Source organism: Ananas comosus, linkage group 3 (genome assembly GCF_001540865.1).
Source record: "Ananas comosus cultivar F153 linkage group 3, ASM154086v1, whole genome shotgun sequence".
NCBI classification, from domain to species: Eukaryota; Viridiplantae; Streptophyta; class Magnoliopsida; order Poales; family Bromeliaceae; genus Ananas; species Ananas comosus.
This window is the reverse complement of record NC_033623.1, coordinates 14774326-14800787: the sequence shown is the minus strand read 5'-3', so window position 1 is coordinate 14800787 and position 26462 is coordinate 14774326. Positions and strand designations below refer to the sequence as shown.

The 26462-nt window shown below is 37.5% G+C and overlaps 3 protein-coding genes across 4 annotated transcripts; all 3 read right to left on the bottom strand.

The window, feature by feature from the left end:
- LOC109707736 (coatomer subunit beta-1) lies at nt 890-6137 on the bottom strand. 2 transcript variants are annotated; one of them, XM_020229248.1, is made up of 5 exons: nt 5929-6137; nt 3648-5816; nt 2333-2842; nt 1562-1647; nt 890-1448 (listed from the first exon to the last, which is right to left on the bottom strand). In XM_020229248.1, the coding sequence occupies exons 2-5, from the start codon at nt 5697-5699 to the stop codon at nt 1244-1246; spliced, it is 2853 nt and encodes a 950-aa protein (XP_020084837.1). In that variant the 5' UTR covers nt 5700-5816; nt 5929-6137; the 3' UTR covers nt 890-1243. The 2 variants fall into 2 exon arrangements, with proteins under 2 accessions (XP_020084837.1, XP_020084839.1); XM_020229250.1 differs by having other exon boundaries at nt 3648-5795.
- Nucleotides 7021-11659, bottom strand: LOC109707737 (3-hydroxyisobutyryl-CoA hydrolase-like protein 2, mitochondrial). Its single transcript, XM_020229251.1, has 14 exons — nt 11363-11659; nt 11192-11272; nt 10992-11060; nt 10849-10912; nt 10473-10552; nt 9436-9519; nt 9196-9280; nt 8778-8863; nt 8557-8678; nt 8158-8218; nt 7852-7950; nt 7676-7777; nt 7556-7597; nt 7021-7467 (listed from the first exon to the last, which is right to left on the bottom strand). The coding sequence occupies exons 1-14, from the start codon at nt 11486-11488 to the stop codon at nt 7348-7350; spliced, it is 1221 nt and encodes a 406-aa protein (XP_020084840.1). The 5' UTR covers nt 11489-11659; the 3' UTR covers nt 7021-7347.
- LOC109707738 (probable trehalose-phosphate phosphatase 2) lies at nt 12258-17423 on the bottom strand. The gene is made up of 12 exons (XM_020229252.1): nt 17203-17423; nt 14947-15057; nt 14381-14864; nt 14151-14291; nt 13978-14049; nt 13745-13870; nt 13576-13632; nt 13384-13485; nt 13192-13269; nt 12942-13082; nt 12739-12831; nt 12258-12637 (listed from the first exon to the last, which is right to left on the bottom strand). Exons 3-12 carry the CDS (start codon nt 14681-14683, stop codon nt 12551-12553), a joined length of 1200 nt encoding a protein of 399 aa, XP_020084841.1. The 5' UTR covers nt 14684-14864; nt 14947-15057; nt 17203-17423; the 3' UTR covers nt 12258-12550.

Below are 26462 nucleotides of genomic sequence, written 5' to 3'. Positions count from 1 at the left end.
CGGCTCCGTTAAACTTGATCTAGCGTATTTGAAGTTTCTAGAAAATAATTTTTACAATTTTTCGATATCATTTACCTAGCAATCGAAATGATTCAAAATCAATAATTTTTAACGGCTGAAAATAAAAATTCTTATAAAAAATGATATAGCACTAAAATTTTCGATCAGAAATATTGATTTGTTTGTAGATAGTATAAAAATATTTGATATCAAAATTTCATCTGATTTGAATACTTCTACACCGTTAAACTTGAAAACGACAGATATCAATCATTAAAAATTATAGATTTTGAATCTTTTCGATCATTAGGTAAATGATATCAAAAAATCGCAAAAATTATTTTCTAAAAACTTCAAATGCGCTAGATTAAGTCTAATGGAGCCGATCGTCGATTCAAAAATTCCATCATCGAAAACGGCTCAGGAGCACGGAGGAGCCCTGCTATATATATATATATATATATAAAGGTTCATTTAATTTATACCGGAACGTGGCAAAAGTTCCAACAGTGGAGATTATGCAGCGTAACAGCTTAAATTAAAGGGTCGAAGCTCCAACATTGGTAAGAGGAGGCCCATAGCATAATAGCAGGCCTGTGAACTGATTAAGGCCTAGTTGGAGACTACATTGTCCAAAGCATCCGTCTTTATATATATACTTTTGAAAGCCCAAAAGTTTTAAAACTCACCACCAGCAGACAATCAGATTAGCTAGTGCCTAAACAAACATTATTCACGTATAATCGTAGTTAAGCAAACGAATGTGCTACTGCATGACACACAGAGGTTGCAAACATAATGATGCGATGTACGAACTACAATGTTGTCGATCCTGCTAAAATCTTCATCATTTGTAGGAAATGACAAATCAAGAAATGACAAATTCGAATACGAAAGCAAGAGCTACTCTGACGAAATGCGATGTAGCTTAATCATAGTTCCTAACAATTTGAGAAGAAACCGTTATTAAGAATAAAAATAAATCAAAGTTCCTAAAATATGTATAGCAAACATTGAGCAGATCTAAATGCGAAACAAAGAAAAAAGAGGGAGGTTCTGTCCCCATTGGCACCATTACCTACCCACAACAACATTATCTGCAGCATAGAGTGAAAAATTGCCAAGTTCAAAAAATCCATATATAAAAAGGAAGGGGCAAAATAATCTCCAAAAAGATGTTGGAAATAATCTCCAAAAAGATGTTGGAAAGAAAGTATGGAGGATGTGCGCGAAGATACGCAGCTTAACTCCCTCCCTTCTGTTTGAGAGTGATCTTGTCTCCTAAGCTGAGCGCGATACCCTGTGTCTTGCTTCTAATCCGAATGTAGCCACTGAGTTTCCCATCGGCCTGTTTCTCAACACTAACGTTCACCAATGCGTCCTCCCCGAACACGCTCTTTGCGTAGAGATTGGCTGCAAGATACCCACATTCTCCATCCAGCGCGGAACTGCAATGAAATACATCACAGAGCATGACGAACACGTATTAGTTGGATGGATTGAAGGGGATAAATAAGGACAGAAAATTCAATAAAGTATCATCTGTGATGTCAGAACTTACGGCGGAGTGAGGCACTTCATGTTTGTAGATTTGATGATGTGATCTAAGAATTCCTTCTCATCCTGAATAACAGTGTTCACAGCAACCTGAAAATGCAGCCAAAACATCAGCTTACTGCAAAGCATTTGCAAGAGGATATAGCATATTTTGTGAAGTAATAGCAAAAGAATCAGAAGAACATAAAAATCACAAGACATCTAAAGTTGTGAACTGAACCAGTGCAGAATTGAAGGGCACGCTGGAAAAGACCTCTGGGTAAAAATTCCTAATCACAGGTTCATCACAGCCGACATAATAAACGTCTTAGAGTAAGGATAGATGAACTGGAGCTAAGATTATATAGTAGAGATAATTTTCTCGCATACGGAGAGTTTAGTCAAACTTATAAGTTATAACAGAACAGTCACCTTCAACCAGATTAAATATTTTAACATTACAATGGCACAAAGTCAATTATTATTATTATTTTTTTTAAGAAACTACAAAGAACATAGAAAGAACAACATGCACATGAACTACTCGTTGAACCATTAGCTTACATTGTTTGCTTAACAAAGAAGAAGCTGGAATATATGGAATATCAAAATAAGAAGCTGCTTCCTAATTCCGGTGTAATGCTAAAATGCAGATGCTTAAGAGTGAAGCTTACCAACACACAAGACACAACAAGCTGGCACACACAATATGCAAGAGCTGTATGTTTTAGAGAGAAAATTTGTATGTTCAAAGTTAAGAGCCAGTTTAAGTAATATTAAAGTAAAAATCGCGTACCTTGTTTTCCCACTCGAATTCGGCCCACATACTTCTAAAAGCAACATCAGCACAATTACCAGGAGAGATATAATCCATGATGTCAATGTGAATATCATTGAGGACGACAACAGTTCGTTCAAGCACATTCGAAGTCTCATAAACAATATTCCCAAATATTACTCCAGTTTCAGTTGAAGAGACCTTAATATTGGCCCGAATTTGCTTGCTTGACTCAGGTGCTAGTGTATAATTCTGCGGACGGTCTACGAGCTTGAGATCTCCCATGGTGGCCAATTCCAAGCACAAATTCTGAAGTGTTTCTTTTGTACGGTTTATGACTGTTACATCAAGGACTATATCGTAGTGATGAACGGTTACGTATGCTTCAGCATAGACAGGATCGCTAAATCCAGTCAGTTGAAGAATGCGGTTCAGTTTATTTGCATCATCCCCATCTTTTGTGAACTCTCCAGTCGCACGTTTTAAGTCATCTTGGACCTCATCCTCCAACTCAAGCTGGGTCATTCCCTGTAAACAAGGAATGCCAAGGTACATTTTACGAGTAATATAATTCATAACCTAGCTAAATGCAAAGATTCAAAAATGTAGACAGCTAAGCAATTTGTCAAATTCCTCCACACAAATGTATGAAAACGACTTAGCATACAACTATTTAACACGTCTGCCCATCTAAAAGATCTGCCGGTTCATTTGACATGCTCTCATGCTGATGCTATACGTCAATAATTAAAAGGAATCTTCAGACAAAAATTACCACAATGAAGTTTTTCTCATGTAGGGAACGGAAAAAAAAACCTTCTAGCAAAGACTATTATCATTATCATTACATCTTCCCATCATAAACACCAAGCAAGATTCTGTAAAATGTATCTACATTCGTATCAGCGCTTTCTTGCAGGTTTTCAGCAAAAGCGCATATGCGGTACCAAAAGGCCCTGTTTGCACTTTCATATAGTTGTTCTTTTCAAATAAGCTTGCCACTGACATGTAGCAAATGCACAGTTCTTTTCAATAATGTAAAAGCGTGCAGACTATTTATATTAGTAAACAATGTTCCCTAAAGTTCTATAGTCAATGGCTTAGAATTGTTTTAGATCATAGTCTCCTACATTTAACAAATGTGTTTCTTAAATACGGCATTCAAGAAATAGTAACAATTGCAACCAGTGTAAGCATTTGACATATGAGTTATTCACTAATTCCAACAGACTTGCACATCTTAAACATAATACTCATGACAAAGTAACAAATGCATCAAGAAACAAATTTTCCTATCAGTTTCGCTATGTTTAAAACAGCAATATTCACGTACCTTCCTGCTCTTCAGATGGTAGAAATCAATAAGATCATCCGGCTGTGCATGGGAAATCTGGGCCTTGGCTTTGATCTCCTCCGTCTCCCGGAACTGCTTCTCCGCAAGCATCTTTGCAAAACTCTGGCGGCACGACTGCAGCCATACCTTCCTAACTTCGTCCCCAGTATTGCACAGCAGCCTTATGCACAGAATAATTCTATCAAAAGAATCGTTATCAATCGGGTGGGGAAGATACGAGGACTGCCCCAGCTGCAGAATCGAGACCATGATCAGTAGGGCACCGGTGCAAGCTTTGTTCACTTCGGCCTTCGACGGCTGGACCTCCTCCAGCCTCAGAACAAGCTTAGTGAGAGTGCACGCCGCGACCGCCGCCAAAAAGAAGTCGCCGGACAGGATTAAGGACCTCAAATTAGCAGTCGAAGCCAACAAGCCGGGAACAACTATGGGAGCCGAAGTGGCGAGCTCAGAGGCCGCACTTTGAGTAGCATACGTCCCATCCGCCAGAATAACCGGCCTCCTGGATGAAACAGTCGCGGCGGAGCTCACAGGCTGTGGCTTTTTCGAGGAGTCCGCCGCGTCTCCCTCCTCAGCGGCGGTGTAAAATGGGAGGTCGCCGAGGCTCTGCTTGATGGTGGAAATGGCGCTCTCCACTTCGGAGAGAGAGAGGGAGTACTCTCCGAGGATCCAAAGGGCGCAGGAGCAGACGCGGGAAGCCCGGATCTGGTAGAAGGTGTCGATCAGCCTCTGGATCATGGACACCCTGAGCTTGGGGTTGGTCTCGATGATCTCCCTGACGAAGAGCACCACGTCGATGGCGGAGGCGACGTTGCTGTCGCCGAGGAAGTCCATGAGGAGGTGGACGACGGAGCCGGCGACCTCGGGGAACTTGATGGCGCAGGTGTGGATGGCCTGCACGAGCATCTGGCGGTAGTCGCCGTTCTTCTCGAGCTCGCCGCTCTGGGTCTTGACGACCTCCTTCTTGAGGGTGAGGACGACCTCGTCGATGTTGCGCGGGGTGATGAGCTCCAGCACGATGTCGAGGGTCTTGCGGCGGATGTCGAGGTTGGGGCTGGAGAGGGCGCGGAGGACGTCCATGACGACCTCGACCATGATGTCGCGGTGGGAGGAGCGGAGCTCGTTGAGGCGGTCGAGGACGATGAGCTTGACGTTGTTGTCGCTCTGGGAGGCGAGGAGCTGGCAGTAGGTGTTGGCGGCGGCGCGGATGGCGGTGGGGGCGGAGGAGAGGGAGACGAGGGTGCCGGCGCACTCGTAGACGACGGCGGTGTTGGGGGAGCCGAGGAGGGAGATGATGATCTTGATGTACTTGCCCTTGTCGGCGCGGTTCGAGCGGCAGACCTTGCGGACGAGGTCGAGCGCGGCCATCTGGAGGAGGTCGGGCCAGTCGGGGACCTGCTCGGCGTGGGAGAGCAGGTAGGCCACGGCCCGCTCCTGGGCGCAGGCGCAGAGCATCAGGAAGGCGTTGCGGCGGGCCGACGGGTCCTGCTCCGCCGCCAGCGCCTTCTCCACGAGGTCGGGGGCGTCGGGGAGGAGCTGCTCGCCGTTGGGGAGGCGGAAGATGGCGGAGACGGCCAGCAGCGCGTTGCGGCGGATGAAGGGGTGGCGGTGCTCCAGGTTGGCCAGCACGGAGGGCACCAGGGGGTCGATCAGCTCCGACTCCGACAGCCGGCACAGGAACCGCAGGGTCACGCCGCGGATGTACTCGTTCGGGTGCTGCAGGTTGTTGCGCAGGTTCTGGCAGATCAGGATCATCTCCGGCAGCACGCGCCCGCGGGAGTCCCTCTTGTCCACGATCTCCAGGTACAGCAGCAGCAGCTTCTGGATCGTGTGGTCCTCCGACGGGAGCACGTACCGGACGATCGTGATGAACAGCTGCGGCAGCGTCTCCCCGTTCAGCAGCAGCATCACCGCCCTCTTCAGCGCCTCGATCTTCGCCGCCACGTCGTTCCCTTCCAGCGCCTCCTTGATCTCGTTCGCCATGGCCGGCGACCCCTTGTCGAAGTGGATCACCAGCGTGCACGACTTCTCCATCTTCGTCTTCCCTCGATATTTACTTGCACTACTCCCTCTTCCTCTTCCTCTTCCTCTTCCTCTTCCTCCTCCTACTCGTCCTTGGATCTCCGAGATCTGGGAGGAAGGAACACAGATCTGATGAGGAGGAGACGCGGGGATCGACAATGGAGGAGGACGACGACGACGAAGATGAGATACGATTTAAGATTTATTATAGATCTTACGGAGAGGGGATCGGGGTGGATACCTTTTGTTACCCGGGATCGGGATCTGAGGAGATCGGCGAAACGCAATTAGGGTTGAGATCTAACGGAGTCGACGGCGAATTCAGGTGCGTCGCCGAGATCTGGGGGTTTCGAGAGGCGCGATCGGAGAAGGGAGATGAAGAAGGGAAACCGGGGAGAGGAGAGGAGAGGAGTGGAGAGGACTGGGACGAGAGAGAGGTTGGCCTCGCCTATTCGGTTTCATTCGAGCCCGTTGCTCAAACCAATAAGGGCTAAGTCACGCGTGAAGCACGTGCCAGTAGGAGAAGAGTCCTAGGGATTTCAATGGGTAAGTATCCGAACCCGAATTCCGACCAGATCGGGTTTATTCCATGGTAAACGAACATGGTTTCGAATCCAATATAAAATATTAAAAATAAAAATTCAACGGATATAAATTTTGACTATATACCTGATTCAAAATTGAAATCGAAACCGAATCCGACCTGAACTTAAATTTATTTTATATTTATTATATATAGTATGTATATAAAAATTTAATGCTATATTTAAATTTATATTTTAAAATTTAAATTTTAATATAATATATTCTAAAATAGTGAAAAGAGATATAATGAGTTCGGGTTTCGAATTTTTTATCGTGTTCAGATTTGGGTATGAATTTTAAAATTCGTTAAATTCAGATTCAAATTCGAATTTCAGATTTGGAGTCGGATTCAAATTCGAATTTCAGATTTGGAGTCGGATTCGGATTACTAGAGTTCCTTTTATTGAGGTACTATCACTGGACCTTTTTTTTTTTTTTTTCCTTTCATTCTTTTGGGTAGGGGGAGGTGGTCGTGAGGTATGTTTTGATGTTACTTCTTTCCAAACTGAGGGTGTTTTCTTTTATTTTATTTTTTTGAGAAGGCACTAAACGGTTTTTTTTTTTTTTTTTTGGTTAGTAGACACATCAGCATTTAAGCCAAAATCACTTTTGAAGCAGTTTGGTTAAATATATAGAGTTGGGCGCGGTCCATTGGGCCAGAGGGCCCATCTAATATCAAAAAGTAGCTCAATCCCAGCTTTGGCCCATTCCATCAAGAGCCCGATACAATATCCAGTCCGAGTTCACATTTTCTCAAAATGTAAAGAGATAAAAAGATAAAATGAGTCTTTCCTTTTGAAATTACAAGAATGGGAAAAAGGAAAGGGCAACTGCAAGGGTGCATTTGCTATTGCAATTATCTGACGCCAACAAGAACGTATATCCTCATTCGATAAATTCACCAGCATCCGAAATGCGGATATGATACAGTAAAACTCTGAGGAGTGTGATATAATAAAACTACGCCTCCAATAAATGCAGTGGTGCATAGCAAAAACAAAGCTTCTGATGCTCTTCGCAACGTCTAGCAAATTTTCAGAGAAAAATTAAAACAAACTTCATGAAGTATCCAAAATTAGATAAAAGCTTCTCGCAAGTGCGTAGGTAGCTTTAGCTCAGGCTCGAATTCTCCGAGAGGCGAGAAGTAATAATCAACCATGTCTTCTGATACGTGTTCCAGAGTAGGAGGATCCCACTGCATACGAGAATCGCAGGTTTTTACATTAAAAAAAACCCAAAACTAGCAATTATACAGTAGAATTATATCGAATATAATTAATTACCTTAGGGGCCAAATCCTTGTCGACTAACCGTGCTCTTACACCCTAAAGGAACCATGACAAATTAGAAAGCCCTAAACAAGCTAGTAAAACATCCTTTTGGAAATATTAATGCTTTAATACCTCAGAAAAGTCGTGAGAGGCCTTCTTTGAGATACCATGAAGAGACATTCGGTATTCCCGAACAAGGCATTCGTCAAGAGTCTGAAATCTACCTTCGCGGATCTATGAAATTGCGCAATAGCTATGTCAGAAAGACAGGTACGAATAAAGCAATAAGAGGTTCTCTCGTGACTTACCGATCGCAGTGAAACCTTCAAGCTCAATGGAGAAGCTTCCTTGAGCTTCTTGAGAGCAGAAGTACACCAATCTTGATTTGTCCTAGCAGCCTCAATTTCCTAATTAATTTGTGATTGAAGAGATTAGATGGGCGATGGTGACGCGATAGAACTTTAAAGAGAGAACTCAACTGTATCTGTTGTTTCAGTTACAATAAACCTAAAAGGAATTATCACAAAGTTCCAGATGGTCGGTTTTATCTTTTGTTGTCTTTTAAGTTGAGGTCGGTGCCCAGTGATCAAGGAAAAGAAAAGGGCAAGGCTTACCAGAGCATCCACGATTTCCTCGACTGTTTCACGGCCAAAGCATTTGTCTATTACCTCCAGCCTGAACGCACGAGAGCAATAAAGGATCAACTTGCTGAGAGTTTATTTCTAGACTATTACATTATACTACTGTATAAATTACAAAATCAACTAAAAAGTCAGACAACGAAAGCTTCTTTCAATTGTGAGAATACCAAATAATATCCTATACATAGAATGCATCATGCGGATGGATAGAGGAGAGAGACCAAAATTTTAAATAGGAAAAAGGGATTTCAACATAAACTAAATAATACAAAACAAATATTAATAAAGTACTATTGTACAAGTATGCACAAAAGAATGAAATGATTGCCCTCACAATAATCAACTGCTAAGGATGTGTAAGAAGAATGTCACCTATGAATAATGCTCTTCTTATCCGGATAAACAATGTCACCGTATTGTGCGAGAGAGGAATCAATAACCGAAGGATCATCAGTTACCAACTTTGCTAGTCGTTCATCAATTAGATCTAGATGCTGTTGAAGAAAATATCATCATAAATGAGCGCTAGGAAAACTACTAGTGCCGATGCTACCAGCAAAAAAAAATAAGGGAGTAAGGTCATGAATACATACAGCACTCATTGCATAGTGGGTAGCAAGACCAACAGCAAGCATGTCCACCCCATTAAGCCTTTCACCGGTCAGAGCCAAATATTCCCCTATATACAGAGTAAATTTGCTTGGAAAGGACCATATTCATGTACATTGAAAATTATAGATGAAAGAGGTTTAAAAATGTATGAAACTCATCAGCTACAAAACCAAAAAACTACATTACATCGCACAGAATAAAGAAGATTCCAAACCATTAGGAATACCACTATTGCTGCATAAAAGCTGCTGATAATACTCGGAGTTATTATTTTGCACAACACAATGCGCAATCATATATTCAACAAGTTCAGAATATTAACTGCTGTAACACATTAAATCAAAACTGACAAAATACAATTTGAAAATGTGTGTAATCTTTCTCAACTCGCAAGCCTACCTACATGACCAGTTAGATGTGACAGGTAAAAAGAAGCCCCAGCATCAGGATGGAAACCAATATGGATTTCTGGAGTAGCAAAGAACTGGATGGAAGAATAATTAAAAAAAAAAAAAAACATGTAAGTATGTTAGGATAATGAAGGTTGACACAAGCATAAGATGGACAAAGCAGCCTTAAAATGAATAAACTGACTTGACAGGGACAAGCATTGAAATAGCAAACAACTATGAATCTTACGGTCTTATCAGTAGCTACACGAAACGTTCCAGGAATTGAAACTCCTCCACCACCACCCATGGTGATACCATCCAAAATCGCCACCTATTTGAAATGACAAAAGTCAGCACTAAAACCAAAGATTAATTGAACGGTCTAGTTGCCTAATGTCTAGCAATTTGTTGAAGCATAATTTACAATTTCAAGAAGTAGAACAAAGTAAAAAAGAAAGAAAAAAAAAAAAAAAAACAGAAACACTTTGAAATGACAGCCAAGAATAGGTTAAGGGCTTAAGGCAAAACGAAAAGTGACTTTTAACTAAAAGAAAATAGTCATTAAAAAAAGTAAATGAAAGAAAAGATTAGTACGAAATTGCATAGCAATGTTCAAAATTTGGTGAGTAAATATAGAAAAAGAAAGCAGGACTAACAGACTATTAGGACTAGCACAACCCTCCAATGGTCTATGAAGAAAACTTGTGAACATAGAAAGGCGAAAGCACCAGAATGAAGCAAGAACTAACTCTAGAAAGACACTTCGACAAAGTAAGGCATGATTTCATTTGTTCTATGCTTCTAGAGTGCAACAACAAGATGCATTTATTTGATTCATCAACGATTGGAAATGGGAACTAGAATGGGCTTGCAGTGAAGTTGGGATGATCGAGTCTCCAACATGTTTGTTGCTTAACTGGGGTAGAAAATAAAAATGATAGTCATGGCAGAGGCAACAAGTAGTAATAAAGTCAGCGGTAGGGATGATTGCGGCTTCAACAATTCCAGGAGGAGACAAAGGTAATGAGACAACAGCGGCGAAGGTAGTGAGGCTGTGGTGTCGTGGAAGTCGTCGTAGCGTGATGGTGGTGGTGGTAGCGGCAGCAATGGCAAGCAATGACGACAATTGTCAAACAAGAAAAAGTAGAAAGAAGGAATACACATAATAAAAGATCACCAACATTCTTCAAATATCATATAAGAATGATGATCTTCTAATTTCAACCATAAGCCGCTCTCCATTATGCTTAATTGAAAAGTTACCGAATGCGAAGTCATACTCACATGTGGCTTCAAGTAGGTGCCTAAAATGTATATGTACATATACAAGTTCTTGAAGAAATCCTTGCACTCCTCCAGTTTTCCTGAATGCGATAATAATGAGTAATCAGTTTAAGTAAAAGGTGGAATTTTTCCATCTCCTGCTATACCTCTCTTCTTCTCTTCCTCTAATTTATTTTTCCTCTCACCTTCTCAGTCCATTGTTTCCAATATCGTTCTCTTTTCTTCTCTAATTGCATCCTCAACATTACCCTCAACATTACCTTCTTTACGTCTCCAATTGCTACTAAGCTCTCTCTATGTATCTACTATCTATTCTGAGTGGTCCCAAGTAGGATGTAGTATTCGAATCGAACAAAGAAGAGCTTTAAGCTCGTACCTTCGTTGATCAATCGATAGAGGGCGACGACATCTCCGCCGGCACAGAATGCTCTGCCGCTGCCCTTCAAAACATGAAAAGCACATGTAAGCGCTCCGACCGACAGTTTCACGTCTGTGGACTCGGTTATAAAAGGCATATACCTTCATCATGACAAAACCGATGTCGGGATTATCTTCCCAGGACTCGTAGAGCTTCTTCAAACGCACAGCCTATATTAAAAGCCTCGCAGGGACAAATCATCGAACATCTTTAGCGCATTCCCATGATAAATCAACAGCAACAACAAGAAGAAAAAGGCAAAGGCGAAGGCCAAGGAGAAAAGGGGAACGGAGTAGAGCACCATGTTGGTAGTGAGAGCGTTGAGGAAAGAGGGCCTGTTGAGGATCGCGGCTCGCGCGCTCGCTTTGCCTTCGACCAGCACCTGAAACCGGTCGACGCCTTTACAAATATACGTGTGGAGAGAAAAGTAAGAGAAAGAGAGAAAGAGAGAGAGAGAGGGGAAGAGGGTGACTTCGTTTTGGAGGTGGTCGGCGTCGGGGGAGGAGCTGAGGTGGGAGGAGAGGGCCCTGCAGTTGGAGAGCGAGCGAACCGCGGATCGCGCGCGCCGGGCCAAGGCGGAGGCTCTCAAGCTCTGCATTTTTATTTTTTTTTTCTGCCTTAGAAATCTTCGTTCTCGTTCGTTTTTGTGTGCGGAAGAGCAGATCGCTGTGGCAAGAGAGTGAGCGCTACAGTACGGGCTTAAGAATCAGTAGGGTTTAATAAGATGGAAACGGTTCCGTCTGTGGAGCGTGACATTGGACTTCAGTGACTTGGTCGACCACAAAACATGGCCCGAACCCCACCTCGGATGCCGAATTGCCGACCAAGCGATGGCTCATCATTAGTAAATAAATAGTTATATGAACCCAATCAGACACCGGCCAGAAGTCGCGACTTATTTCTGGAGGACTCTTCGATGGGCCAAAAGAGGATTTGTACACCGGAAACTTAATTTGAACATCACAGTTTTTATACAGCAGTGGAAACGAATGTAAATAGGTGAAAAGTTTGTGGCCCATTTTTAACAGTAGAAAGTTTAACTTTTTTTAAATCCACCCATCTCATCATGATTATTTTAAAAAAATTTATTTTATCTTTTTTTTTAAATAAAGAAATATGATTGATTAATTATTGATAATGTGATGAAAATCTTAAGCGATCAATAGGAAGTGGGTTGGGCAAAAACAAAAACAAAAGTTTGCCCGGAAAAGAAAGAGGGAGACAAAAGGATATTTAGGCCCAGTTGAACTCAGCATTAAAACTCCCGATTCGGAAGTAGGTCCAATTCGAAAGACATGTTACAAGCCCCATACCAGGAAGACCAAGCACGAAATAGTAAACTAGCTAGTACCTCGAAGCTAAGCAACTTAACAATAAAGGATCTTCACAAAGAATAAACAAAAATGTATGAAAGAAAAATAAAGAAAAGAATAAAAAAACATTGAGCGCCATATATATGATGACAGTTTGAAATTACAACAAAATGAATTAGCAAAGGAAAGGAAAGAGTGCAGTATATTCTTCTTTTTTTTTTTTTGTTAAAAGAAGAAGAAAAATAACAACACTGAATTTTTGCCTCAAAATTGCAGTGCCTTTGCTTTGCGTCTTGCTATTATTTGTCAGCAACCTGTCACCACTAGTAGTCTATATAAAGCCGTAATTAAATAGTTATAGTTAGATGATTGCTCTCATTTTGCAATGATGCGCGCTTCTTCCATCTCCCCAGGGACTTGAGAAACTCCATTACCTGCATAGCGAATCGAGAAATATTGTCGCTTATGAAACAAAAACATAAAAGAAACATAAATGCAATTGTCGCTGTTTGTGATTAGAAGAGATGAGCTCTACCTCAGATGGGTCTCTCAAAGAGTAGAACGCGGCAGTTTCTTTTGGCACAGATGATACTAGAATTCCAAACCCCCGGTTCGCCTTTCTCAAAACCTGAGATGAGATATGATAAGGAACTATTATAAATCCTATCCAAAGATGGCAAAAGGGAACGTAGGAATCAACTTTCTCCAACATTCAAATATAGCTTTTCACAAAGTTACCTTAAAAGCATCTTCATCGGTACGGTCATCCCCAATATAAATCGGAAGTACATCATCACAATCGCTCAGTCCGAGTGAATCCATCAAAAACTCGACAGCCTTCCCTTTGTTCCAATCAATCACAGGACGGACCTCTAAAACCTGTACCACAAGATCAGCCATAATAAAGATAAAATGAACCAACAACATGGGAAAAAAAAAGAAAAAGGATAAACTAAGCCAAGTAAAAGAAACAATGGTTTTGGCATACCTTCCGCCCATGAGTTAGTCGTAAACGAGGGTATCCCTTTACGATCTCGGTCACCACCTGCCCAACCAGATCCCAGTTCTAAAAGCAAATCATTAGGAGAAAGGATAATTATAAGTTAGTCCACCATCAATATAGTTTCTCCTGAAAATGAACAAACATATGATATAGAAATTGGGTCTAAAATTTTTTTACCTCTGTATCTACGTTACGGTAATGTACAGAGACACAAAACTTGTTGTTCTCAACTGTCGCACCATTAATTCTTTTAACAGTCTCGACGAGGGATCTAAAAACCTGCTCACAGAATATAATAATGAGCACACTGAGTGAAACACTGTTGGAAAACATTGTATTAGCTTGCAAACATTACTAAATTGTACATACCTCATCGATCATAGGTAAAAACTCGCTTGCAGGCTGGAAGAGATTCACTTCCTTGTCCTACAACCATGACAAAATGATTACAAACAAGAATACAAACATAGATGGCTAAAAAGGGAAATAAAATATTTTATTTGATCCGACCAGAAGAGGAAAAAAAATCCCTATTCACCTGCTTGTCAGTCAAACTAATGCAGTTTGGATGGCCTATGGACTCCAATTTTCTAACCGGACCCATTATGTCCATCCCATGACTACCAGCATAATATAGCTCAGTTAATTTTACAAATTCAAAAACCTGAAAAGGAAGGGAAAAAAACAGTAGAGGGAAAGGTCAGACAACCAGAAACGGATATTATATAACAGATCAAGCATCTATTTAAATCAATTAGTTATATTGTATACCTTATCTCGAGACCTTCCACTGATAATTGCAGCTGGGAAATGCTTTGCAACATATTTGACAGTAGCACGCATCTAGAAAAAGGTATGCACATTAAGAATCAAAATTATAAAAGATTAAATGTCAAATTTGTGGAAAGTCCAAACCAACTACATGAAATTCGAACAAGACTTACCGAAGCCGACATGAAAGCATTGTCAGGATTGTCAACAATAGGTGATAGAGTCCCATCGTAATCCATGAACAACACTATCTTCTTGCCTTTAGCATAGGCAGTGATTTCCTCGAACGAAGATAAAGCTGATGGATATTTGATCTGCAAACATAGGTAAACACTCAGAATATGTTACAATAATAACTTCCCCAGAGCCCTAAATTTTTGAATTAACAGAATCATGAATTTACCATCCAAGTAAGATAGGGATGATCAATCTCATCAGATTCATTATCTAAGCCAAAATCCTTGTTCAGCTTCTTGCGAGGAGGCGAGGAGGACTTCATGGCATCGAGCCAAGAATTAGCACGGACATTATCGAGTAGATCAGGTATCGGTTTCCTTCTGGGGATATTGATGTACAGACTAGGAGAAGAATAACCAGCAGATGTCGGTGAATACGGCATCAGATTCGAAGACAAGCTTAGCCGTGACTTGCTTACAGGTACAGGGTCAGTAATAACAGGGGAGTTATGGGTCGTCTTCAAATCCATTAGATCCAATTCTATGCGTGTGTGTTTCGATATCGTCTCTTACAATCAGCTCAGTAATGGTTGAACAAGCTTTTTCTTTGTATAATTACCCAACCCTTTTGTCAATAAAGAACCACCTCTTCAATGTCTTCTTGTCACTGCAGTTGTGCATGCAGTCCATCAACAGAACACTTCCTGAGAACTGTTCACAAGACAAAGTTGCATCAGAACAGATCAAACCAGGAGAAATATTTTGAAAATCAACTTAGTATGTATGGACATACCTTGTCATTGCCAGCACAATAAAGCATTTATACTACACGATCACACATTTTGGAACGGAAGCATCAGAAATTTGTTGAGACTCGGGAGACTTTGATCAAACGATCTTTTCACTGCATTAGCAACAAGGAACAACAACATTAATTCAACTGTATAAAATTTTGCTACAAGAACTATAGCTGTGAGGTCATCATCAGTGAGCTAGAAAACAGTAGGATGATAATAACAAAAATAGGTTAGCTAAAAACTCAACGTATTTTTCAAATAAAAAAGTGCGATAAACTGTCACTTTCTGGCGAATGATTTATAAGAAAAAAGGTGAAATCTTTCCAAAACCTACTGCTACTAAGAAAAGAAGAGAAAGAAAATATCTACTTTCGACTAAAAGGCAGACTCATAGAAAAAGATCCAACAGTATCCTCTCAGCATTTTCGACGCAAATTAGTGATGCTTTGTCAGCACCACCATAGAACTCAGTATCAATAAGCTTTCCCAGTAGGACAAACATGAAATCAGCACCTATACAAACTTCCCATCAGAAGTACTATGGCCTTGCTTTGGCATCAACGATTGGATTAAATTGGTAGGGATAACAACACTGGAGGAAGAGAGAAGGTTCAGTGACTCAAAATCGTCCAGGATCACAACAGGTAGGAGATGCATCAGGTAGTAGGGTTGAAAGAGAGCATATGAATCGGATCTCATGAATCCTAGCTCTCGAGTGAGGTTGAATAATCCCATCCCAACAGAATTATTTAACTTGATTGGAATCCTCTAGCAATCCCTAATGCATCAGCATTGTTAAACCCCCTCCTTTCCCAACATTGCCCTCTCATTATTTCTTCCAATCCAATGCTACATTTTCTTTCCGTTTTTTTTATTTTCAAATTCAGAGAATCTAACGGAGTTGTTGAATGAAGGGCCCCCAACCATGGGGCCCTTGATCCCGCACCTCCTTGAATTCGGATCACCGGATCTATTCGGTGCTCCAAATTCAGATAGTTTGGACTTATTCTTGATTTAGTAAGTAGCCATGTGCAACCTCTATACTGACAGATTAAAAAATTCGTCAATCTACATTAGCAGTCCATCATAATATGTAACTACCAGCTTCGAATATTATATAATAATAATAGCCGCTCTGAAAAGGCAAATATATAGTGTAAACACTATAATCTAAGCAATAATAAAAAGACAACTCCAGTTTGGAGAGCGTGCCACTTGCATCTTGATTTTATATTTACCGTGAAAATTGAGTCAACGGGAAAACAATAAAATAATGGGGTCAAAAAAAATAAAATAAAATAAAATAAAAGTTTCAACATATTATTTTTTTTTTGGAAGAAAAAAAAGAAACCAATCGCAAATTTATTTTAAAACAATCGAATTTTCTTTTAAAAAAAAAGAAAGAAAAAATTGATACAAGAAATCGTTTTATCAATTTCAGAAAAAAAAAAAGGGACAAAGTACATGCACATGCCCCACATTTCGCCAGAAACACAGAGGGAAACCATGGCCCAAGAGGCCAAGACCACCAAAAAGCGTCAACCGTAGTACCCGGACCACACAAGTAAAAGCCAAGTTTCATTATTAGTTGCTAAAAAGATAGACAAAGACCCTTTTTGATCATTAAATCACTGTAAACCAGCCAAAAAGATAACACGACAAAAAGTACATCGAAGATTATGAACCTCTTATTCATGTATAATAGAATCCAAAGATCACAAAGACAATAATGTCAATTTTCTAGTAATAATTTTATTGTAAAGAGGGCTTATTAGGTGGGACATCCGAAAAATCGGATAGTGACCGAATTAGGGTTGGTGAGACTCCCCCTTCTCTTTTCTGCGGCGGTCGACAGAAAATTAAAAACAATGGGCAGCCAAAGCCGAACGGGACGACCACGAATTAGCTCAAGAAATATCAAATAAAAGAAGAAAAGATTAAACGGAAATATCCGAAAAAATCTTTGTATTCATCTTCAATAGCAATAAAAGCCAAGAACGTTAGCTACACGAAACATTCGTATCATTGCTTAAGCAAATCAAATTGAAGATTCATCAAAACACGAGACGATGATGGTCTTTGTGTTTTATCCATCCAAACAAGACACGAAAAAAAAACTGAAGAAAATATGCAGTAATGGAAAGAAACAAGGAGTAACGCATTAGATTAATAAATGCACTTCTCGTAATCGTTCAGAAAAAAAAAGAAAAAAAAAAGAGGAAAAAATAAACAAAACGAGGATCCTCCATTACCTGATCGAGAAAGCTCGAGCTCTGAGATCTCACGAGCTCCGATCTCCCCAATGCCGAGTCAAATACCTCAAAATCCGAACCCTAGAAAAGGAGGAGGAGGTAGCACGCGAACGAAAACGTCGGCGTGCCAAACCCTAGAAAATCTTGGCGAAGAGGGAGAGAAGGAGAGCGAATTAGGGTTGCGAAGGGAGGGAATGGAGGAGAGAGAAGAAGAGAGACCAGGTGTTCGACGCCGCGTATTTATAGAGTTTGAGGCGGGGTGGGGGCGGAGGAGGAGACGTGTTCCCGAAGGAATCGGCTGTTTGTTACCGAAATACGAACTAAAAATAATAATTATAAAATAATTATAAAATCTAAATTAGGAGAAATATAATTTTTTAAAAATCGTACCCAACCCCTAATTTTAACGACCGGGTTGTTCACTTATTTGTGTGACCACTCTACGTGGCTTGATCTGAACCGCAAAAATTGGCACGTAACTTGCGAGAGTCAAATAATAGAGTCTACTTGTAGTTGTTGTATTTTCCTACTAGCTAATTAAATGGGGAGGTGACGATTACGTATACGTAGGGAAATTATACCTGCACCGGGTCTACAAGTACATGTCATATACTATATAATTTTATTAAGGGTTAATTTCATACATTTTCCTGCAAACATAATGAATAATAAATATATATTCTTATAAAGTTCAACTTTCGTATGTTCAAATATGTCCCTCTGGTTTGTTATCGTTAGAAAATCGTTTATATTTTCAATTTTGTCATCACAAATATATTCCTCCAAAAGTCATACTAGTATAATATAAAGGAATAAAAATATCAAAAACTAATTAGGATTAAGTATTTAATCTATGGCTAACTAACTTTTCTAACGGATTCTAACGGCAATGACATATTTGAAAATATCAGGACTTTTGTAGAGACAATATAATAAAGTTGAACTTTATAGGGATATATTTATTATTCACTATGTTTGCAAGAACATATATAATATTAATCCTAATTTTAAATTCAAAATCTAACTTATGAGGTGTATGAGATCTAAAAGTGTATTAAATATAACAACAAAAATTATAAATTCTAAACATTATTAATTTATAGATTATTTAAGATATTGGCAGTAAAATTTTGAGTCATATAGTTTTCTTTTATAAACTACTCCTTTAAAAGATATAAATTACATTTATATTAATAGTAATAGTTTTAAATAAAGTATATAATAGATTATTAATCTCTCTCTCTCTCTCTCTATATATATATATATATATATTGCGTGGATGGTAACTTTATCTAACATATTAAACTTTTATTATATTTTAATTGTCATTTGCTTAGTACAAAAGAAAATAATTGAACTTGGATAGGAAAAACAAAATTGAATGCACCGATTATATTAGCAATATAATATTTTAATCAATTAAATAGTTTTTTTGAATTTATTTGTTCCATTCTGATTATAAAAAATTAACTTTATTTTAATATAGTGTATATATAAGTGTGATACAGGAAACTGTCTTATCGTGGCAGTTGTGACGTTTTGGGATACACCGCGTGCAGGCAACAGATTCACGTAAAACTAACGAGGAATTCTACACTGTCACACTTGCACCACGTCATCAATAACAAGCCAATCACATTCCTTCTTTTCAAACAAAAGTACAATAAAAATATTTTTTTACAATCATGATGGGACATATATTCTTAAAAGAATTAATTTGATAGGTTTGTTACGCCACGTCATTAATATACCCGTTGCATTCTAGAATTTTTCAAAACTAACCGTCGGTGGCGGTGTCCAGCTCGCGGACACGTGGCGGTCCCACCGTAGGCGGGGCCCGCCCTTCGATAGCATAGCGGAGCAACACCTGTTGCTGTCGCGGCAGCGACGTGGGCCACGTGGCGACGGGCTGGAACCGGGGCCCGCCACGTAAGGGGGCGACGACCCGGTGCGCGGTCGCCTCAACGCAGCAACCGGGCTATAGGACCGCTCACCGGAATTCTTTAAAAACAAAAAATAGCAGCAGGTGAGGGGAGGGGGAGTTGGGAAAGTTGAGCGGGTCCCACGTGGGGCCCGGATGAGCTGGCCGTGGAGCGGTCAAAAGTGCGGGGAAAGTTCGAAGAAGCGGAAGCCGTGGTGGTTTCGCTGTTTGACCCGGCACGTGCACGCGTCGTTTACTTCCCGTGATGCTGTACGTGCGGTGTGCTGCGTCCTCTCGTTACGCTCGTGACCCCTACTTTTTTTTTTTTTTCAACTTTAAATATTACTTCTGTCATTTCACAATTTTTTATTTTAATATTTTATATTTTAAAGTATATCAATTTAGTGCTCATTAATTTTCTTTTATTTTTTTTATTATTAATTTTATTAATTTTTTCGTTTAATTAGTGATAAATTAAAACTAAAATGTACTAAAGTGAATATTCGATAAATTTAGGTGGAATATCTGAAGTTTTTTGTATCTAATTTAACGAAATATTAAATAAAAAACTGACGAAAAAATAAAAATGAAATCATAGAATACTAACTTGATACACTTAAACCATAGATTATTAAAGTAAAAAAGTGCGAAACCACAATAGTGGCATTTGAGTTTTTTTTTCTTTTTTGAAAAAAAAGGTAAATCAAAATGTATGAGTAATTTTATATTAGGAAAAAAATTAAAAATTATATAGATAAAGCATTTATTTAAATATATAATTTAGAATTACAAACAAAAAGAGTATAATAAAAAATATTTTATTTACTTTCGTAAATTAATAATATAGTTAATTCAATTGTACGAAGAGCAAAATAAATAAATAAATAAATAAATACTTCATTCATATTTTCATATTAATGTCCTCTAATCTATACGAGACTATATTTAAATTTATTTGCTTAATGAATAAAGCGGATAACGTGCTATTTATTTCTCAAAAAAAAAAGTCCGCTAATCTAATAATAGAAAATAATAATTTTTCGGTCCAAACCATGCCATCTCGTGTGTAATATGATATTACACTAACAAAATTTCAAAAGTGAATTTTGTAAGTAAATGTTGCATAAATTTAATTGCAAATCGTGAAATTAATTACAAGGCAATTACGCAGAAATTAACACCTATAAAAAAATAATTAAAAAAAAACTTCAAACCACCAATCGAACAAGTCTCTCGCCGCCATTCTCGGAGCCTGAAGAGCTCTCTTTGATTTTGACATTTTCCACCCTTTAAGTTGCAATAAACTCTACTACTTAATTTTATTAATTGCACTTTGCTAATTAAAAGTCAAAGTATTTACACGTAAGGGAACTAGAATATTAACAAGTGGTGCGTGCATGGATTTATTAAGGCTTAAATATGTCACGTACATAGAGTTTTTAATTAATTACCTCACAGTAAGATAAATATATGTAGTAGGTGGGCCAATGAGGGGACAAAGCGTTACGTACCTGCTTGTCAGTTTCCACTCCACCAACTACCTACGAAGATCTAAAAAAATTTTCCTGGCACATTAGCAACAAGTAAGATCGAGAAAAATATAAATAAGGGTATAATAATAATTTTATATATATATATATATATTTGCTAAATAAAAATAAAAGTAAGACATTCTTAAATTTTAATTAATAATAGTACAAATTTCAATACAAATTAAAAATATTAATATATAAATGATAAAAATTAATAAAATAAATAATATATCAAATTTAATTAATTTATATTATACAATAAAATTTAAATATAAATATATTATCATAAAAATAATATTTATATTAATGTATTTATATATTTATTTATCTAATAAAATAAAGAGAAGAACCAATTTGTTCTTAATTTTTGTAGGATCAAACAACTTTTAACGGGTTGTTCTAGAACAACCAGTTTTGATCCGAAGTTGGAACAACCCGTTCCCCCCCTATTCTTCTTCCATTTACTTACAAATTTAGGAATATTCCGTATTGTTTCGAAATATCTCCGGTACCAAACACAGTCTAAGAGTAAAACAAATGAATGAAAAAAAGTGTTCTTTAAAAGAAAAAAAAAAAAAGAAAATTGGCACGTGGGGCCAAGCCAAGTGAGCGGTCTAGGTTCAATTGTCGGTGGAAACTCTTACACGTGTGAAATTGTCAATTTCTCGGAGTGCGACGGCTCGGCCAATCAGGGGAAAAATATAAAAAAAAAAAAGGGAAAAAAAAAGAGGGGAATAAAAAAGCCTTGTAAGGTTATAAATATATTTAGAAANAATAATAGTACAAATTTCAATACAAATTAAAAAATATATAATACATGAAAAAATAATTTTACATATATAATATTTAATATAATATAAAATAATTAAATATTAATATATAAATGATAAAACTTAATAAAATAAATAATATATCAAATTTAATTAATTTATATTATATAATAAAATTTAAATATAAATATATTATCATAAAAATAATATTTATATTAATATATTTATATATTCATTTATCTAATAAAATAAAGAGAAGAACAAATTTGTTCTCAATTTTTGTAGGATCGAATAACTTTTAACGGGTTGTTCAAGAACAACCAGTTTTGATCCGAAGTCGGAACAACCCGTTCCCCCCTATTCTTCTTCTTCAATTTAGTTACAAATTTAGGAATATTCCGTATTGTTTCGAAATATCTCCGGTGCCAAACACAGTCTAAGAGTAAAACAAATGAATGAAAAAAAAGTGTTCTTTAAAGGAAAAAAAAAAAGAAATTGGCACGTGGGGCCAAGCCAAGTGAGCGGTCTAGGTTCAATTGTCGGTGGAAACTCTCACACGTGTGAAATTGTCAAGTTCTCGGAGTGCGACGGCTCGGCCAATCAGGGGAAAAATATAAAAAAAAAAAGGAAAAAAAAGAGGGGAATAAAAAAGCCTTGTAAGGTTATAAATATATTTAGAAAATTGAGGAGAGGTTCGAAAAATTAGGCATTAGGTGCGACTTAAGAGGACACTGTGAATAATTTAATACATGATTAATTGTAACAATCGCAAAGTTGGCAAAACTTAGACAAAAGAAATTGCGAATTTTGATTCACGGTTTCAATCAATTAGCCTTCGACGCTAACTTTTTGTTATGTTTATTACATCGCTTTTGTCATGCGCCAAAGTTTTAGATCAGCCATGACAACATACATAGACTTAATGGAGTTTGCTGGTTTAATTATTTGCGGTATAAATGCATGTCTCTCTTAACTTACGTAACCTTCTTCTATATATAATGTAGCATAGAATAAGCACAATTATATATGCCCTTAGTTTGTTGTGCGCTCTCAAATTCCATAAACCATGTTTCTAATGAGAACCAACTATATGAGAACCAAATAATACAAAAAAATGAACCTGATTAGTGGCGAAAATCGCAAGTTAAAACCTCCATTAGAAACCCTACTTAATTTGTATGCTTCTCACCTACCTTTGAAAATCAACACACAAACATATTAAAAATTTCCAAACTTTGCGGGATTTTATGACTCTCCTTGCTAAGTACAAATTAAGCTTAGGAATTTGAGCGCACAAAGCATCGCTGACCAAGAAATAACACATGACCGAGCAATAAACATGCATTAAAGTAGTGAACAAATTTAGACTTTTCGAAAAAAAGAAAAAGGGGACAAATATAGACTTCAAAGTTCAAACATCGTGTGTAGAATTAGTTCTGTAACCAGAATCTATACAGTAAAGCCCTGTTTGGTTGGCGGTATAAGCGGGGATAACAAAAGTTATCCCCGCTATTCCGCCAAACAAAATGATCTTTGACCAAGATATTTTATTCCGGTCAAATTTTGCTATTCCTGGCTATTCTAAAATAGCAAGAGATTTACAATTCCACAATTTTGATTGAATAGTATTATTCCAATATTTAATTTCAAAATTTATTAAAATTATAAATTAAATTAAAACTAAATTATATAAATATAATATGTTATATATTTAATATATTATTTTTATTGTAAAATTATTAATTGTACTATATTAATACATATTATCTGGAGATTATGGAGGAAGTACATAAGAATAATTCCTTAGCTATATAAACAAATGGTATGTTCAGCATGATACTCCGTTTAATAGAGAACATGCGCGCTTTTTATGTAATTTTGAACTTCTAAATTATAGTTTTACTGTACACGTATAATCAGCAATCTATGATCTGAAATGAACAGAAGAAAATATATAGCAGGTGATGGCTAGCTTGTAATTAATTTTATATATTAATTAGTAAAAGTTTTTCTCTCTTTAATTATTTTAATGCGTGAATCCTTTTCGAACGGCACCCCATCATCGCTCATGAAATGTGTGACTTAATTATAAACCTAATTAAGTCAGTATAATTTTAAGGAGAATAGAGTATAACTCCCAAATTCTAATGTGCACTTTTAGGGTTCGTTTGGTTGCACACATTTGCAACTAAAGTGCAGTTGTAAATGCATGTAATTTTAATTTTTGTGTTGGTTTAGTGCAGGTGCAGCTAAGCACAACTACATAAGAAGGTCCAAATATTATAGTTGGAACTATATCCAAATTGACTGCAATTCCAACTACAGCAGTTGGTGAGAAATAGAATCATCTACAAATTAACAATAATAAATAAATAGCTAAATAATTAGTTAATTAAAATATATATATACTTGTATATGAATAAAATAAAAATATTTGTAAATATATTCATACTAATAAAAGTTTTTAGGCAATACAAGCTTTATGCAAAGAAATAAATTTTTTAAAATATTAATTTTATTTAAAATGTAAAAAATAGTTTTTTTTCCTTAATTTTTATAGAAATGTGATTGTGTATGTTAACTTAATAAGTTTTAATTAATTATAATTATTAAATTTGATAAATAAAGAATAATCTCACTACTTTATCTGAAGATATGACAAGATTCATAAATACAACTATCAGCATCACATTATCAAAGAGAAGAAATACAACTGCAATAGTTTGCATCTATACAGAACCGAACAAATTATGTATAATTATAACTGTTATATTTTTAACTGCATATATTTTTAATTATACTATATTTACAACAATATTCAGCTAAACGGCCACTTAATTAGAGTACGATTATTGCCTTTTATTTCTTTAAAAATGTATCAAAGTGGAACCCATGAATTAATCGCAACGCAGCCCACGTGAACCTAACCCCCACCAACCGAATCAAACGCCACTATATTTATATATATTATATTACGCACGTACACGCGACCATGCATATGCACTTAGCATTACTTACAAACAAATCGACATAAAACTAGAAAACCGAACTAAACATAGAACCCCAATATAAAGAACAAGTTTTCTAGGGCTTTTTTTGCAAAGAGCCCCATAAAAAATTTTATTTTCGAAAATAGCCCTGTGTAAAAATTATTTGCAAAAATGGCCCTGGCTCCGCCCCGTCAGCGCCACGTCAGCGCCACGCGGGCGGGGCTGGGCCAATTGTATAAGTTGAACACGGTGAATCATTCACCGTGTTCAATACAAGATTTTTGTATTGGACACGGTGAATGGTTCACCGTGTCCAATACAAATACATTCGACTTAGCCAAAAATGGCTAAGTTGTGGGTGTTTGTATTGGACACGGTGAATCATTCACCGTGTTCAATTATTTGTATTGGATACGGTGAATGATTTACCGTGTCCAATACAAATATATCCGACTTAGCCAAAAATGGCTAAGTTATGGGTGTTTGTATTGGACACGGTGAACCATTCACCGTGTTCAACACAAAATTTTTGTATTAGACACGGTGAATCAACGGTGAATGATTCACCGTGTCCAATACAAATATATCCCATTTAGCCATTTTGTATTGGACACGGTGAACCATTCACCGTGTCTAATACAAATATATCCCACTTAGCCATTTTGTATTGGACACGGTAAATCATTCACCGTATCCAATACAAATACCTCCAACTTAGCCAAAAATGACTAAGTTGTGGGTGTTTGTATTGAACACGGTGAATCATTCACCGTGTTCAATACAAGATTTTTGTATTGAACACGGTGAATGGTTCACCGTGTTCAATATAAACACTTGGCCCAGCCCCGCCCGCGTGGCGCTGACGTGGCGCTGACGGGGCGGGACCAGGGCCATTTTTGCAAATAATTTTTACACAGGGCCAATTTAAAAAAAAAAAATTGTCAGGGGGCTATTTGCAAAAAAACCCCAGTTTTCTACGTAAAACTTATGCTTTTTTTTTTTTTTTTTGCCCTTCAAACTATTATGAGGAGCTTGATAGTACTTTATAATTCAAACATTTAATTGTTACAATTAAGTTTTATAGGGTACTTCTATTTACTGAATAATAATATGATGCTGACATAGTGTTGATGTAATATTATAATTATTATCACACTAGTAATACATACGCCATTCAATCAACTAATATACATTATATTATAGAACAGATATCTATAACAATAACACAAAAAGTTTAAACTGAAAATTATAATAAATCAAGTATTTAGAGCTAAAGTGTCATACACTATATAATTTAAGAAGAGAAAATGTAATCTAGCCTAAAAATTAATTAAATTTGTGTTAACACTGACACTAATTCTAAATGTGTATTTTGTATATTGCCNCCTTTTCAAATATACTCTTCTACAATCAACTATTTTTTTTATTTACCCTTAAATGAGAGGTACAAAAAATATTTTGCTCTTTGGCCTTTTCAAATATACCTTTCTATCATCACCAACATTTCTTATTTGCCCTTAAATTAAGGGCAAAATTAGTATTTTAATTTTTTTTAATTATGGTAGATATTTAACTCAAATTAACCTAAATTAACTTAACGGGTGATAACTATAAGATGTATATTGGAAAGAAAAAAAATAGTATAAATAAATAAGATATTTTCAAAGTTTTAAGGGATATATAGACAATTATCCCTTAATTAATACAAATGAAATTCCGTGGACGGTCATGATGATGTGGTAGACCGAACACAATGACGTCAGAGCCCTGGACGCCGCCCTGGTGCCACGTCAGCGGTACTTCCATTTCGAAGTGGCGCACCAAGCGAGACCGCTTCGTACGGCTCTGACGTGGCACTCTCTGGTCGTGCGCGACCAACGAACAAACAAACAAACAAACAGCTCTAGCGTGGGACCCGCGACGCAGTGTCGTAGCGACGTGGCAGTGACGTTGGATTGACTCGGAGCTGACGTGGACCCCAGCGGATCCACTGGTGAGCTCCGAAACTCGAAGACGACAAAAAAAAAAAAAAAAAAAAAAAAAAAAA

Coding starts and splice junctions, on each gene's coding strand:
- LOC109707736 (XM_020229248.1), bottom strand. CDS start 5,699: ATGGAGAAGTCGTGCACGCTGGTGATCCACTTCGACAAGGGGTCGCCG. Junction 1,648..2,332: donor AATTCGAGTGGGAAAACAAG/GTACGCGATTTT, acceptor CTGCATTTTCAG/GTTGCTGTGAACACTGTTAT. Junction 1,449..1,561: donor ATGAAGTGCCTCACTCCGCC/GTAAGTTCTGAC, acceptor ATTTCATTGCAG/TTCCGCGCTGGATGGAGAAT.
- LOC109707737 (XM_020229251.1), bottom strand. CDS start 11,488: ATGCAGAGCTTGAGAGCCTCCGCCTTGGCCCGGCGCGCGCGATCCGCG. Junction 8,864..9,195: donor ACATCTAACTGGTCATGTAG/GTAGGCTTGCGA, acceptor CTCTGTATATAG/GGGAATATTTGGCTCTGACC. Junction 7,468..7,555: donor ACAAGGATTTGGCCCCTAAG/GTAATTAATTAT, acceptor TCTCGTATGCAG/TGGGATCCTCCTACTCTGGA.
- LOC109707738 (XM_020229252.1), bottom strand. CDS start 14,683: ATGGATTTGAAGACGACCCATAACTCCCCTGTTATTACTGACCCTGTA. Junction 13,871..13,977: donor GTGGAAGGTCTCGAGATAAG/GTATACAATATA, acceptor CTTCCTTTTCAG/GTTTTTGAATTTGTAAAATT. Junction 13,633..13,744: donor TTAGTTTGACTGACAAGCAG/GTGAATAGGGAT, acceptor TCATGGTTGTAG/GACAAGGAAGTGAATCTCTT.